The 13299-nt window shown below is 41.6% G+C and overlaps 1 protein-coding gene across 1 annotated transcript in view; it reads left to right on the plus strand.

Moving 5' to 3' along the window:
* Nucleotides 1–13299, plus strand: part of TRABD2B (TraB domain containing 2B) — a 480754-nt gene that overhangs the window by 341099 nt on the left and 126356 nt on the right. Inside the window, exon 5 of the mRNA XM_009326602.1 lies at nt 4384–4530. Within this exon, the coding sequence (XP_009324877.1) occupies nt 4384–4530 (147 nt within the window). The remainder of the gene's footprint in view (nt 1–4383; nt 4531–13299) is intronic.

The raw sequence follows: 13299 nt of genomic DNA on the forward strand, positions 1-13299 counted from the left end.
CTCCGGGGGGGGGTGGGGGGGGAGTGAGCGAGCGGCTGTGTGGTACTCAGTTGCCGACTGAGGTTAAACCACAACACCCTCCCTACTTGAAAAGGTGGCAATGCTTTCTTAGATCCTTTTCCGTGGATTGGGTTTACTTGCCTAAAAGCCAAATCTCATTAAAATCTTGCATAAAATCAAACCATCTACTCCCATGGGCTTGCAAAACAAAGTTCAAACTGTCCCAACGGCTGATACTGTTGGGTATATACCAACACTTCTATGCAATGCCAGCCCGCTTTGAAACCTTGAGACAGTTTTGTCTGCTTGCTTCATATGAGGGGTTTGGAGGTTTTCTAATATTTCGTCTTTTGAAGTTGAAAGTTAAATGGCTTAAACATTCAACTTGATTTATGTGTGAGGTAGACTTTTGTAACCCATGCCTTCCATTAATGTGTGACTCCTGGCTCTGTAATCCAGAGGCGTGTGGGGGAGAAGTACTGTTGGAGTATCAAGGTAATCAGTAAAACTGTTTGCTTTATTGGTCTTCACTGGGCTTGCTTGGTCCCTTGTAGAGGCCTGGAGTGAGCTTGCGCATGGGTAGCAAAGGCTGGTCTTTGCAGATTTGGTTGCAACTGAAGTGCCCAAGATCATAGAGGCAAAAGAGCACAGATAGATACCATTGTGTGATGGTGAGAACAGTTGGCACGAACATAAGAAATCGCTCAGTCTTGTTCACCAAGAAATGAAACTTGGGGTTTCTGTAGACCTCCCCCCTCCTGGGAATCCTTCAATTGAAGTCACCAGTGATGCAAGAGCTGTCCCCCTGCCCAGTTCTGCTGTATCCCCTCTGACCTTGCCATGGCAGAAATTACTGGTCCAACCCCCTTATCCTTGAGATGGCCATAGTCTGTGCAAAAGAGCTGCTAAAAAGTCTGGCCTGGTGGTTCCTGGCGCTGTGTGGAATTGGTGGTACCCACTCCCTTTTAGGCAGTAAAACAGGACCCATAGGTCTGCCCTAAGGGCTGAGCTGGTGTCTCCAAACACCCAAATAAAAATCTGTGTGTTGGGTTGCTACTTTGCACAGGAGAATGACACAGCTCAGATAAAAAGGCTTCCTCCTGGCAGGATAAAAACCCCTTTCTGTTGTCCACGGTTGATAGGTTGCAAATGGGGGCCAGAGACAGCTGTCCAAGAATAGCTTTCAAAGCGCGCCAATGTGAGGACCATAAATTGCGTGAATAAAAATGCACTTTCCCAGCACCGAACTCATAACTTCCCATCACTTCCCAGAACAAATACTGTCTGCTATATTTATTAGGTGGGACTGTGTATAGGCAGTCGCTCTGAGTGTGTTTATTTTGAAGTCATCAGTTGTTCGGTAATCTCAGGCACCTCTGGGAGATTTAACTCAGAGATTTAGGCTGGAGGTCATGGGGTCACTGATATTAAGATAGAGAGAAGGAAAGAAAACAGTGTTGTTTTTGTGGCATTATCTGAACAGTAAGGAAAAATAAATTCAGGTTTAAAGGTGGCTTTAACCTGACTCTGAAGGAAATGGTCTACAAATCCAGCCAACGAGCAGACAGCTACGACGAGACCCCGCTTCTCGAGTTTGTTTTGAGCTGCCTGACCAAAAACTGTGATGGTTATGACTTGATTAAGCAAGACTTCTCTAGAAATCTGTTTAAGTGGTTACAGTTTTCCTTTAGCATATTCAAGTGTTTGAGTTTCTAATTTTAACTTCCCTCCTAAAATAAAATCTCTTTAATTGCTTTTCGGGCAGTAGTTTGAATGCAGCAATGAGCTCCCCGGCAGCGGTAGCAGCATGCTGGACTTCAGCTTGTGGCCAGCATCACCTCTAGGTCCCAAAGCTGCTCAGGGGCAGAGAACAGGGACATGAACATCCTGACACTAATGAAATCTGGGGTCCGGTGTACAGGGGTCCATCTACTGTTGTAAACTCCAAATAACTCATTCTGTCTCACGTGGAGTCTTTGATGTTTTATAAGAAGTGAAGTCGTACTGTGGGCTTTTCTGCAGCCCAGCACTTATTTTCAAGGAACATATAGGCAATTTTCTTTTAGACCTCTAACTCTCTGCAAATGTGACTGAAATCAACTAATAGGTTCCAAATTTGTTAGGAGGAGACAGACAGACCCAGAGCATTAATGCACAGGACTGGATTCCCCAGGAAGCCAGAATTTAAAAACTCCACCCCCCACCCCACCCCCCCAAAAAAAAACCAAAAAAAGAAAAAAAAAAGGCATTGGGAGTAAAGTAAGGGTTTGTTTATCACCTTCTTAATATTTTATCGTAAAACACGCTGTCTTATCCTCAGGCTTTGTTGGTGGTTTGTGTATGTGGTGCCTGTGTGTATACATATTTTTGTATCAAAAAATCCAGCAACATCCATTGTTTAAAAAGTAAAAAATGAGAAGGATTTTACTAAAAGCATTTCGGGAAAACCTCTGCTCTCAGTTTTCCTGTCAATGTTTTTCTAAGCTTTTATTTTTATTAGCCAAAATGTTTAGAATCCCCAGGAAATCCTGGGATGAACTATTTCCTCTTCAATCTGTAGCCCTTAGGGGAAAAAAAAAAAAGCTCAGATCATTTCAAAGGTTAGAAATTTTTCAAACTGTATTTTTTGCAGATTTTTTAAATTAGAGAAAATCTAAGTTAGGAAGATGCTTAACTTCAGGCTGTGGTCCTAGGAAAGATTGATCTATTTGTAGAAAAGCCTGAAGAGACTCTTAGATCTGGGCAAGGAAATCTTTTAGGCCTGATCTTAATGGGGAACTGATTGCCGAATTGAGGTATAACTCGTTCAGTTGAAAGACCATGTTTATATTTTTTAAAAGTAAATTTAAAGATAACATTTTCTTTTCCTCAACCCATTTGTGTATGTTAGTTAGCATGTAACAGCTTTGTATTAAGAGGCTGTTAATGCCCTGGAGATGATGATGTTTTGTTTTGTTTTGTTTAAATCTCAGATCATATTTGTTATATATCTGAGGTTTTGCAGGAGTAAATCCAATTGACTGTTTCCTTTCCTTCAGATAAACTTCAATAGGAATCATAATTTTAAACTAATAAGAACTTCCATCCCGCAAGTACATATGTACATTGTTAATATTAAAATCCTTTGGGGTTCACTCCTTAAAGTGGGTTCAGTTGCTTGAAGTTAAGAAGGTAAGTAAGAATATGTGTTACAGACTGCAGCCTAGCTGGGCCAGCTGGAGCTCAGCATGGGGTACTTTACCCAGATTTTGAGATCATGGTTATTCTTTGGGATGGATAGGGCGCTGCTGTTATAAGTGAGAGAAGCTGAAAATGTGGTGAAACATGAGGCTGAGGGATGCAGGAGTCTTTTCATGAAAAATGACACATCGATACAATTTTTCAGAACTCTGAATTTGCAGTCACTATATATCACTTTATTTTAGGAAAAGTGCATTTGCTTACTTATATAATTTGTGACAAACTGTCTTAACTACTGTTCTTCTGATTTATTCATCTACTTTTTATCAAGTTTCTTTGGAAGGTTCTTGGAAAGCTGAACGTGAAAAGCCCAGACTTGGTGGTTCAGTAAATTATTATGGTATAAATTACTCCCACGGTCTATCACAAATATAAAAATATTTGTGGTAATTCATGTGAAATTTAGTAGCCTTTTTGGTAATGCAAGGAAAAAAACATTATCTTTAAGGACTTTTTTTTTTTTTTTATCAAAATTTACATAGTAAAGAGTGCTTCTGCTTTCTTGGTATTTTCAGGTTTGGGATGGGGACACTCAGCTAGTCTGCTGGGCAGTGTTAGAATTAGTATCTGTGTTCATTTTGCAAAAGGGTGGCTGAAGGGGGAAAGACTAAAGGAGGGAGGCTAAAAATGAATTTCCTGAAGTTTCTGCTACTAGAAGCATGCAGAAAGTCCCAATACAACAACTGTGACTTCAGAAGTTCAGAAGACTTTGATTTTTATCAAAAACCTTCCAACTGAGTTTGGACTTTGGATTTCAGCTAGCAGACAGGAAACAGTCAGAGGCAATAGAAGTTTCCTAATTTAGAGGCTTTTTCATTCCAGTGTCTCATGTAGCCAAGCAGTCAGCACAGACAGCCTAAAAGTTCTCAGACCGTGACCTCTGAGCAATATATATGTGTAGTGAAGTTATACTTTATTCAGAATATCAAAGGTTTTATAAGGTCTCTGCCAGTAGGGGACCTTGCATCTGACTCCGCTTCCAGGTGGGAATGCCTAAAGATCAGCCCTTGTTACTGTGGGCCAGGACGGGTCAATAGACTTCAGGTGCAAGAGAGTTTTCCAAGGTTTGGCCTTTTAGACTTTGCTGCTTTAATTCCTAATATCTTTAACTCCTCCCTGTTTTTCTTGTCTGCGTTTCTACAGGTGCTGTTTGCTCTAAATCAAACTCTGCTCCAACACGAAAGCCTCCGAGCAGGTAGTTTGCAGGCCCCATATACCACTGAAGATCTCATCAAGCACTATAACTGTGGAGACCTGAATGCTGTCATATTCAACCATGACACTTCTCAGGTAAGCAAAGGCGTTGCGGATGGGCCAGCTAATTGAGAAAAATCAGGTGCTTTAATAGCAATGATGTCCCTTACAGAGCCAGGAAGTGTCTCCTACCAAAACCCTGATCTAAAACTTCTACACTGGATATAAGGATCTGTATTCATTAAAATTGAGGTGAATTGAGGTACAGAGAGATTAAGAGCCTGGCATAAAGCCTATCAGGTGCCTATAGCACAGCAATAAGTAAAGCTTCGGTCTCAGGGTCATCACTTTATACTCTATCTATCTCCTCTTTCCCCTCTTCCTTTTGATGCCCTGTGTTTTGTTTCCACATGTGCCTCGTTTGCCTGGTGAGAGAGCGGAGTTTCCTTGGTATTGCTTGAGCTCTGGGGAAGGGACTGCCTGGAAATCTTTACTAGGAATGTGCCTGAAAAAAAGTTAATTATGGATGTTTGTGGGGCTGTTGAATGTAGTCCCCTCATTAAGGGGGGGGGGGAATCTTTGTAATATTTGAGCTTATATATGAAGAGGAAGTGAACCTTATGTAAATACTCTATAAAGTAAATAACTTCTCAAACATGTCATAATTCAATAATTTTGTATGTGTCTCAGGCAGCCATTCGGTCTCTGTTTATCTTAGTTATCCAATGCTATTAAAAACTCTCAATGGAGCCGAAATCTGCTTTCCAGACCAGTTTGATGATAGTTCATTGCAAACTCTGAGATTCTCATTTAGTACGTGGGTTCCTCTTTCTCCTTTCCAATTAATTCTATGGAAACTTGGTCTTTGGATGTCATATCCTACCTCTCCATTTTTTTGATAAATGTTCCCACGTTCCTGTCTCAGGTGCAGTGACTCACTTGAAGGGGACCTGTATAAACTTTGGTAGCCACAGTATTGTATATGTTTTGCCAATGGAAGTCTATTAAATCATTATGGTGGTTTACCATTAGCAAATACAAATCAAGGATAACTGTGACCTCAAGAGAGAACTGAGACAGGGTAAGCCCAGTCTGTCAATCTAGGCAGAGGTCTCTGAGACACCTTATCTTGCCATTGCTATCTTGAGTTGCACAGGGCTCTGTGGGTCACTTGTTTCTCAGAGGAACACCTGGGAAAGCAAGGATAGCCCCAACCTGTCTGTACCAGCCACGCTCCGCGACAGGGGTGTTTTCCCAGAGGTCTTGTATGTCCTTCTGAGAAGTTCGAGGTAGAAATGTAAAAGACATCCAGCAGCAGCTGGAGCTGCTCTTCCATGTCACCTATCACAGAACTAGCCTGCCCCTCGACAGGAGCAGAAGTACAGTAGCTTGGACAATTGGAGGTCCTCAAATTCTGGACAAATGGTTGTGTCTCCTCTCTTTCCATATCTGGTTATTGTTTTCAAACAGTAGAAGGGATGGTTGATGGTAATGAATGGGATAAAATCCCTTTGCTGTCCCAGTTAATCCAGTCCTAGAGAGTGAAGCATTGTTTTAGCGTGACTAAGCAGGACATAATGGTTAACATGGCAGTCCTAAAACATAAGTCTGTGTAGCACCAAAGCTGCCAGAGCTGTTCTTTCTGGACAGCCTTGCACTGAAAAGTAAAGGGAGAAAGCAACTCAGGTAGGAATACATCTCTAGAGATGGGGTGCGCGAGTTGGAAAAGATAGAGAGCTCATGACTTTAGAGGATCCTGGAGAAGTCAATGGTTGTAACTATTCCTGTAATGTGCAGGCATAGCACACGAGATAAACACATAATGATTTTGGAGACATAACTCTTGCAAGGTGTGGTGGTATATTTGCTATGGATGCAAAGAAAGGACTACTAGTAGTAAAATCATTAAGGCAGTCCTGGCACCTGAATGTCCTGTGTCATCTTTTAATCTCTATCAATGTAATTTCTCCATCAATAAAGCCTTTGTCCCTCAGACAAGTTGTGGCCGTTCACACTGGTTGCATTGACTCGCAGACATCTGTGATTTGTTGACACACTGTCCTGTAACAGACCTGTGGGTTAGACTTGAGAGGAACAGATTGCTGTAAAAACTTCTTTATCCCTGCAAATTCTTGGATCAAATGTGAGTTTAAAAACAGTGTTAAAGAAAGAAGCCAACAACCAATCAGAGTTCAAGCACTGGTGTTAGTCATTGTCCCAGAGTGCATGCAGTTGGTCGAGATTATAACACTTACAGGCCATGGAAAATTAAAATCCCTATATGTATACTAGTCCCTGCAGAACTCTAAATGTTGTGGAGTATTTTCCTCTCAAGGGTTGTTGTTTTTAATTTGGGTAGAGAGGTTTTTTGTTTGGTAGTGTTTTTATAAACCAGCTTTATACCATTTATTTTTAATTGCAAGCAGGACAAAATAGAGAATTAAAACCTAAAATAAACTCCCTATTCAGGTCAACTTCTGCCAGTGGTGGTAATTCCAAAGTTTATTCTGTGTGGTTTTTGCAAGGATGATAGACTATCTCTGCCATAGACAGTCTTTGCCTTTTGGTTACCAAATTAGATTAGCCTGGCTTAAATATTACACATGAAGCATCCCCCATGGGAACTTTCTCTTGAGACATTAAATGTAGGCACGGGGATTTATCATGTGCTGAGAGTGTATTGCAGGTCTCATCAGGTGACAACAAACGATAGGCCTACAAGTGCAGAAAAACTATAAATATCCCAAGTGAGATGTATCATCACTTAAACTTCTGGGCAGGTACCCATGCCAATCTTGGGAGACAAGAGTGTCACAGTGTTTTGAGAATGTGTGCCCATTCTTCTATGATACCCAACTGCTGTCCTAGCACTTCAGAGGTCTGATAAGTCCTTGCAGCTGGTACCATTAACGCAACTTTGAAATATCATATAGAAAGGAACAAAAGATCAGGAACGGAGTCGTAAGACTCAACGCTTTTGTGAACAGTGGAGGCCAGGAATTCAGCTCTGTCCTGCAGGGGCATGGAGACCTGCAGAAGGCTGTGACTCTCACTCTTTGAGGATTCATTTGGGGGCTGTTTATAAAGTTACTAGTGCCTGCTTGTCCCTTGAAGGTTAGCGGGAGCTGCAGAATAAAGGTGAACCTGTCCATCATTTGCTCAGTTCAGATCCATTGGTTTAGGTCACTGTAATGAACTGGGAAGTAGCTGGGAAAGTCTAACATAGCTGCAGGGATGGTGGTGGTGGTGGTGAGTATATGTCTAGGTGCAGTAACTTCCTAAATTCCTCTAGCGTGAATCTTGGGAGACAGAGCATCTTCAGTAGCTGTCTGCAAGATGCTGAGATGCCTTTAGAGTAAAACTGATCCTGGAGCAGAAAGAAGGACCAGAAGTGGAAATACTAATACTGTTGACTTGAGGTGTTACAGATGGGGTTCTTGAGCCTCTTCAGCCTCCCCGAGGGAGTTTGGGAAATCTGCAGATTTCCCAGTATCAGTCTTGTTGACTCCTGCAGTATTTGGAAGGAGAGGGCAGAGTCCTCGGGGCTGAGTCTGTGCCAAGGGGGTGCACAGAAGGGACGGTGGTGGGAGGAAAAGTTCTGGGAAAGTTATTTCCTAGACTGAAGCAGGAGCTTGGGCACCAGGTCAGAGGACAGCTCCTTTGGTACCCGGGGTCGGAGACAGGGACAGGACTGCCCCGGGGAGATGCTGCTGCCCAGCTTAGCTAGGGTAAGGTGCTTGAAATGGAGAGGTGTGAGCAGGCACCCAAATCTCTGCCGTTTTCCTGTCCCAGAGCCATCAGCACTGATGACAGTGGAGGACTAAACAAATCCTCAGTTTCAGGGTTTTTTTTTTCTTATTTCACTTAAGAACAGTGAAAGGGGGAAACACCTCTGCTTTCCTGTGGTTATACTACATTCTTCATTCCTTTCTCTCTCTCTTATTCTTAATTTTTTTTTCCAAGCACCATTTTTCCAAACATATAAATCCTTATTTAGACTTAATAAAATTTTAAGGGGCTGAGTTTATTCAGCTAGACTATGACCGAAAAGTGGAATAGGAAACATCTCTCCTGCTTCTACAGCCTTCTGCAAACACTTCATTCTCTTGTGACTTCTGCAATCAAGAGGCTTACGTTAGAGTTTCTGGGCAGAGAGTCAAAATGATACTGAAGAGAAAGTATTCTAAGTTAAAGATAGGATAGGCATATTTTCTGCTTCTTCTTTATAGTTTCTTTCTCTCCTTTTGAAAAAAACTTCTCTACAAGTGAAGAGGCATTGGATTAGATCAGCAGCTTTAACTTCCATATTCTGTCTGATGCCCTCACAAGGCAAATGAGGTCAGTATGTCCAGATAAGTTAAAAGTCAAAAAATTTTAGTGCAAAATCAGAAAATGATCTACCTCCAGAGAATATTTTTTCTAACCTCAGACAGTTAAGGAATTGCCTAATGACCTGAAGCCTTGGTGAGGAAAAAGTAGGGTGCAGAACAATTTATCTTGTATTTTCTTCCCTAAATCTGATGTAAAGGTCTTTATCTAGACATTTTGAACCGATATGTCTAGAGTTTTGGGTTCAGGGATATCTTGCAACAGTTACTTCCTCTGGTTGGTTTTGAGATGTTCAGTATTTTAAAGACAATTCTGTAAAACAGATTCATCTTTGCCAGCCTGGAATTAGCTGGTTCTGTGTTTCCTTGTATTCCTGTGTACACTTTAAAGACAGAAATTGAAAAGCCAAGGCTTTCTCCTTCAACCCTTCCCAAAAACTATACCTGTGGTCTCCAGCTATTGTTTCTACTCTTCTGTCCTCAGCTATTTTCCTGACCTGAGGAGAGGCTCCTGTCCAGGAGAAGATGGTTTCTCCTCTCTTGTTGCTGAGCTGGTGTATCAGAGGCATGCAGCTACACTGCTTACTTTATAGACAGTTTTCTTCAGGCGATGTCCTACTGTTTGCATACTTGTTATTTGCCTGTCCCATTTAGGGTTAACAATACAATTCAAGAGTCATACCTGCCACTTAGAAAGCATCTTTCATCTAAAGAGCCTTTGTGTTTTGCGTGTGTTTTAGGCTGTATTGAAAGCCCATTGAAATAATGGAGAATATTTCCATGCCTTCAGCAGGCTTTGTATGAGTCCCAGTGGGCCCAGCCATCATTGGTTATCAAAATGAAGAAATCAAGTTAGGCCAGTGAATACCCCAGTTTACGGGCTTTATGCTCACCTAACGACGATCTTGTTGCCAGGAGAGGTGAGGTCTTGGCTTCATCCTACGCAGAAAAGCAAGCTGTGCAATGAAGTTGCTTGGCGGTCACCACAGCCTGCAGACGTGTCTCAACCCCTTTCGGATGCTCAGGGCTTGCTGTACCTCCTTCTTCAAGCCGTGTCCATCAGAAACAACTGAGCTTTTTGAATAACTTACTAGAATGATGTCACCCATATCTTGAGTTGCCTCTGCAACTTCAAAATCCCATGGATTCGTGCTGAAACAGAGTGTTTACCCTCTGAAAACCATGTGATGGTCCTGATAACAAGACTTTAGAGATCCATACGCTTACACCATGTCAGTAGTCAGCCTCCCTAAATTAAAGAAGAAAAGCTTTAGTGCATCACTTCACAATGCACTTGCTGTTTATAAATCGCCAGGTTGTGTTATGTACCCCTTTAAAAATATTATCATCCTGCATTTAAAGCTGTCCTTGAAGATTTAAGGGTCCTGATAATTCTAATTACATCATTAACTTGCCTGTTCTCATTTTGGATAAAATACAACTGGATTTCTGGCTCACTTCTCAAATCAATGAAAAGTATCTGTGGAATGCTCCAGATTCAATAACTGCAGAAACACACAGCTGAGACCATTAGGTAGAGTGTTGAATGACAAGCAGACCTAATTTGTCTAAGGAATGGAGTTTTATCTAGGGCAAAGGAAGATAAATCCATAAACCGAAGGCACAGCTATTGTAACACAATGCTTTGGAAGCGTCTTATCGTTTTCAGCTGTAACAAAGTGCGGGCAAACTGGCACAGCCTCTCGTTCTTCCAGGGAAAATGATTATAGGCTTTTCAGCGAAGCAAGTGCAAGGTTGTCCCGGGCACCAAGGGAGCTGGTCCCACAAGTTTCTCATTCTGGGTCCAGGTGAAGGGTCAGTAACGCTTCCATGAGTGTGTTACAACTGACATTGATGGCAGTCCCGACACTGCCCAGGCGTCTGGCGACATGTGTGCTCATCACTGCTTGGGCCCTGATAGCAAGCAGAGGATGTCTCCCACCTTCTCTTCTTTGGGCTGTAGCACAGGATGCTGCTGGAGAGATGTTGCCTTCCCATAGTTCAGAAGAGCTCCTGATCTGCTGCGGTGGGATCGTACTTTCTTTCCACTTGTACCTGAGTTACAGCTTTGTGTCTTGGTATATTGTGAGCATTTGGAAGTAAAAAAACAGAAGTGCAGCCAAGATTTTCACAGTCTAATTTTCATATTATGTCAGAACAGGATTCCATATTGGAGCAATATTATATTTCAGCTTATGTGTTTCAGAAAATCGGTTACAGATCCAGACTATGAGAGTTAAGTCTACTTGTTGATGAGAGTGCTGGGGAAAACACTGCAAAGATTATTTTTTTAATTAACAATCTGGAACATGCCCAGATAATTTTCATGCAACAGGTTTTGAAAATAGGTTCTTGCTTGAAAACTTTCATTACATGTTTGCATTTAGAGTTGTCTTACCTTGGAAGTTCCTTCCTTCCTCTTTCCAGTTTCCATGGAGAAAGCAATAGGAGAGGGAGAGAAAGTCAGAGAAAAATTGGAAGAAGACATTTACAGGCAAAGATTTTTCTGTCAGACTGCTGCGTTATTAGAAAAGGAACATATTCACCTACAGAAAAGGGCTGATTTACATTAAAAATGTTTAAGGATTGTTGACTACCTATATTTATTAGTAAGGGAATAAACTATTAAAGAGTATGAAAGAGTGATTGGTAAAAACATTTGGAGATCAAGGCAGTAGCATGCTGCTTTCTGTGCATTGCTGTATGTTTGCTGTAAAGCATTTACTGTCCCTTCTTTTTAAAGAGCTAGTTTATGAAGTGTTTCTTGGAAAGACTTGTTCAAGAGAAATGAGAAAGACTTGTTAGGATTTTTAAACAATATATTGTGGGTTGAATGTACAAAATGCTTTTTCTCCCTTTGTGTTTTATCCAGAAGATGCATTCGTCACCTCATTATGACAGGGAGAGGAAAAAGTGGGACAAGGGGACAATTTGGTTGTCTTTGCTGACTTGGCAGGATTAGTATCAGACATTATCCAAAAAGACTATGTTCTTGGGTACTCCTTGACACAACATTTCTTGGTCTGACACTTTTTCTGCACATTACCAAATAGCGAACACTGTAGATCAGGTTCTCCGATGTAAACTGGTTGTGCTCTCTGATGGTGACTTCAGACCTGGATCTTCTCTGCTCTCCTCTGGGAGAGGTGATTGCTGATAAACCCAAAGTCAAGGCTTATACAGTTCCACCAGCTGAGACACAAAGAAATCAGTTTCAAAGATAACTTGATTTGTCTCTGCTTCACTGACTTCATCTGAATTATTCCTTATTTTTCTCCTGACTGGTCCCCGTTCCATTTCAAAATGCTTTCTTGGAGATGTTCTGCATCATTATGTCCTATACTAGACCTCTCAAAAAATCCCACCTTAAAAAAAATGGAAATTAGTTCAAAAGTCATTGTCCAGTTTGTTCCAGATGCCAGCATGGCTACAAAGCTTAGGCTGGTTGGATTGGAAGTGGCCTGGAGTTTTGCTAGGACTGAACAGGAGGGCAAGGCCATCTCCACACAGCACTGCCTTGTGGTGTTAGCACTGGAGATCTCGTGTCCAGCCCAGTGCTGTTGCGTTATTAACCAGCTTTTTGCTCCTTGCTAAGTTGTGTGATATTTTGCAAACCATATCTTTTGGATCATACTTGCCTTGGGTTAAAATCATATTGCAAACTTCACAAAAACATTCAGGCTTTCCCTAACATCTTACTGAACAGGGATGGGAAGAAACTCAATGAAGAGCCCTGAACAACCAAACTTGAGTTTGTACCCACTACTGACCAGCTGTTCTCCCACTGTGTAGCAGAAGACAAAATGAAAAATACCTTTGGAAAAAGAATTGCAATGCTACAATAAACCAACCCCCAAAAACAAACCTTCTGGCCCCATTTTTTTCACTTTATTGCCCTGCTTTGCCCTTTGATCAGTATCTTTACTTGGGTGTCATGGCAATATAATAGGCGATGGTTTTAATGTCAGAACAGAAGAAAAAATATTCTTTGTCAAAGGAAACAAAGCATTTGGAAGGGAAATAGAAAAACTTGAACTTTTCCATATGTTTGCAAGCTCATGAAAGCTGGCCTCAAAAAAATCCCAATGTTAAAGGGGTTTTAAATGGGGCAAGAGTATCCCCACTGAAACCCAAACTTTTATTTGCATACACTGCAGGCTTGTCATCCTTATTCAATTAATGAACAGGTCCCTGTAATCTGGTCCTAAATATACACTGCATAGTTGGGTGAAGCTCGCAGAAAGGAGGCTGGGATCATTGTTCTGACTCTGTTTTGTTAAGACTCCTTTAATCAAAACATTCATTCAGATAGAGAGGCCGGCTGCATATTTTGGCATCGCTACCAAGGGGAGCAGGGATGGGGTTGGGGTGGGGAAGCAGGCCTGGGGGGAGGGGTTGGTGTTGCTTGCTGTCTTTTTTTTTTTTTCTTTTTTCCCCCTCCTTCCCCCTAAGTGCTTGGAAAGCAACTATTTAACTGGTGTGGAAAAAGAAATAGAAAACATACATGGAGGTCATGACTTCTCAAGCATTTGTTGAA

This window comes from Pygoscelis adeliae, unplaced genomic scaffold, assembly GCF_000699105.1.
Source record: "Pygoscelis adeliae isolate BGI_AS28 unplaced genomic scaffold, ASM69910v1 Scaffold306, whole genome shotgun sequence".
In the NCBI taxonomy this organism is placed as follows: Eukaryota; Metazoa; Chordata; class Aves; order Sphenisciformes; family Spheniscidae; genus Pygoscelis; species Pygoscelis adeliae.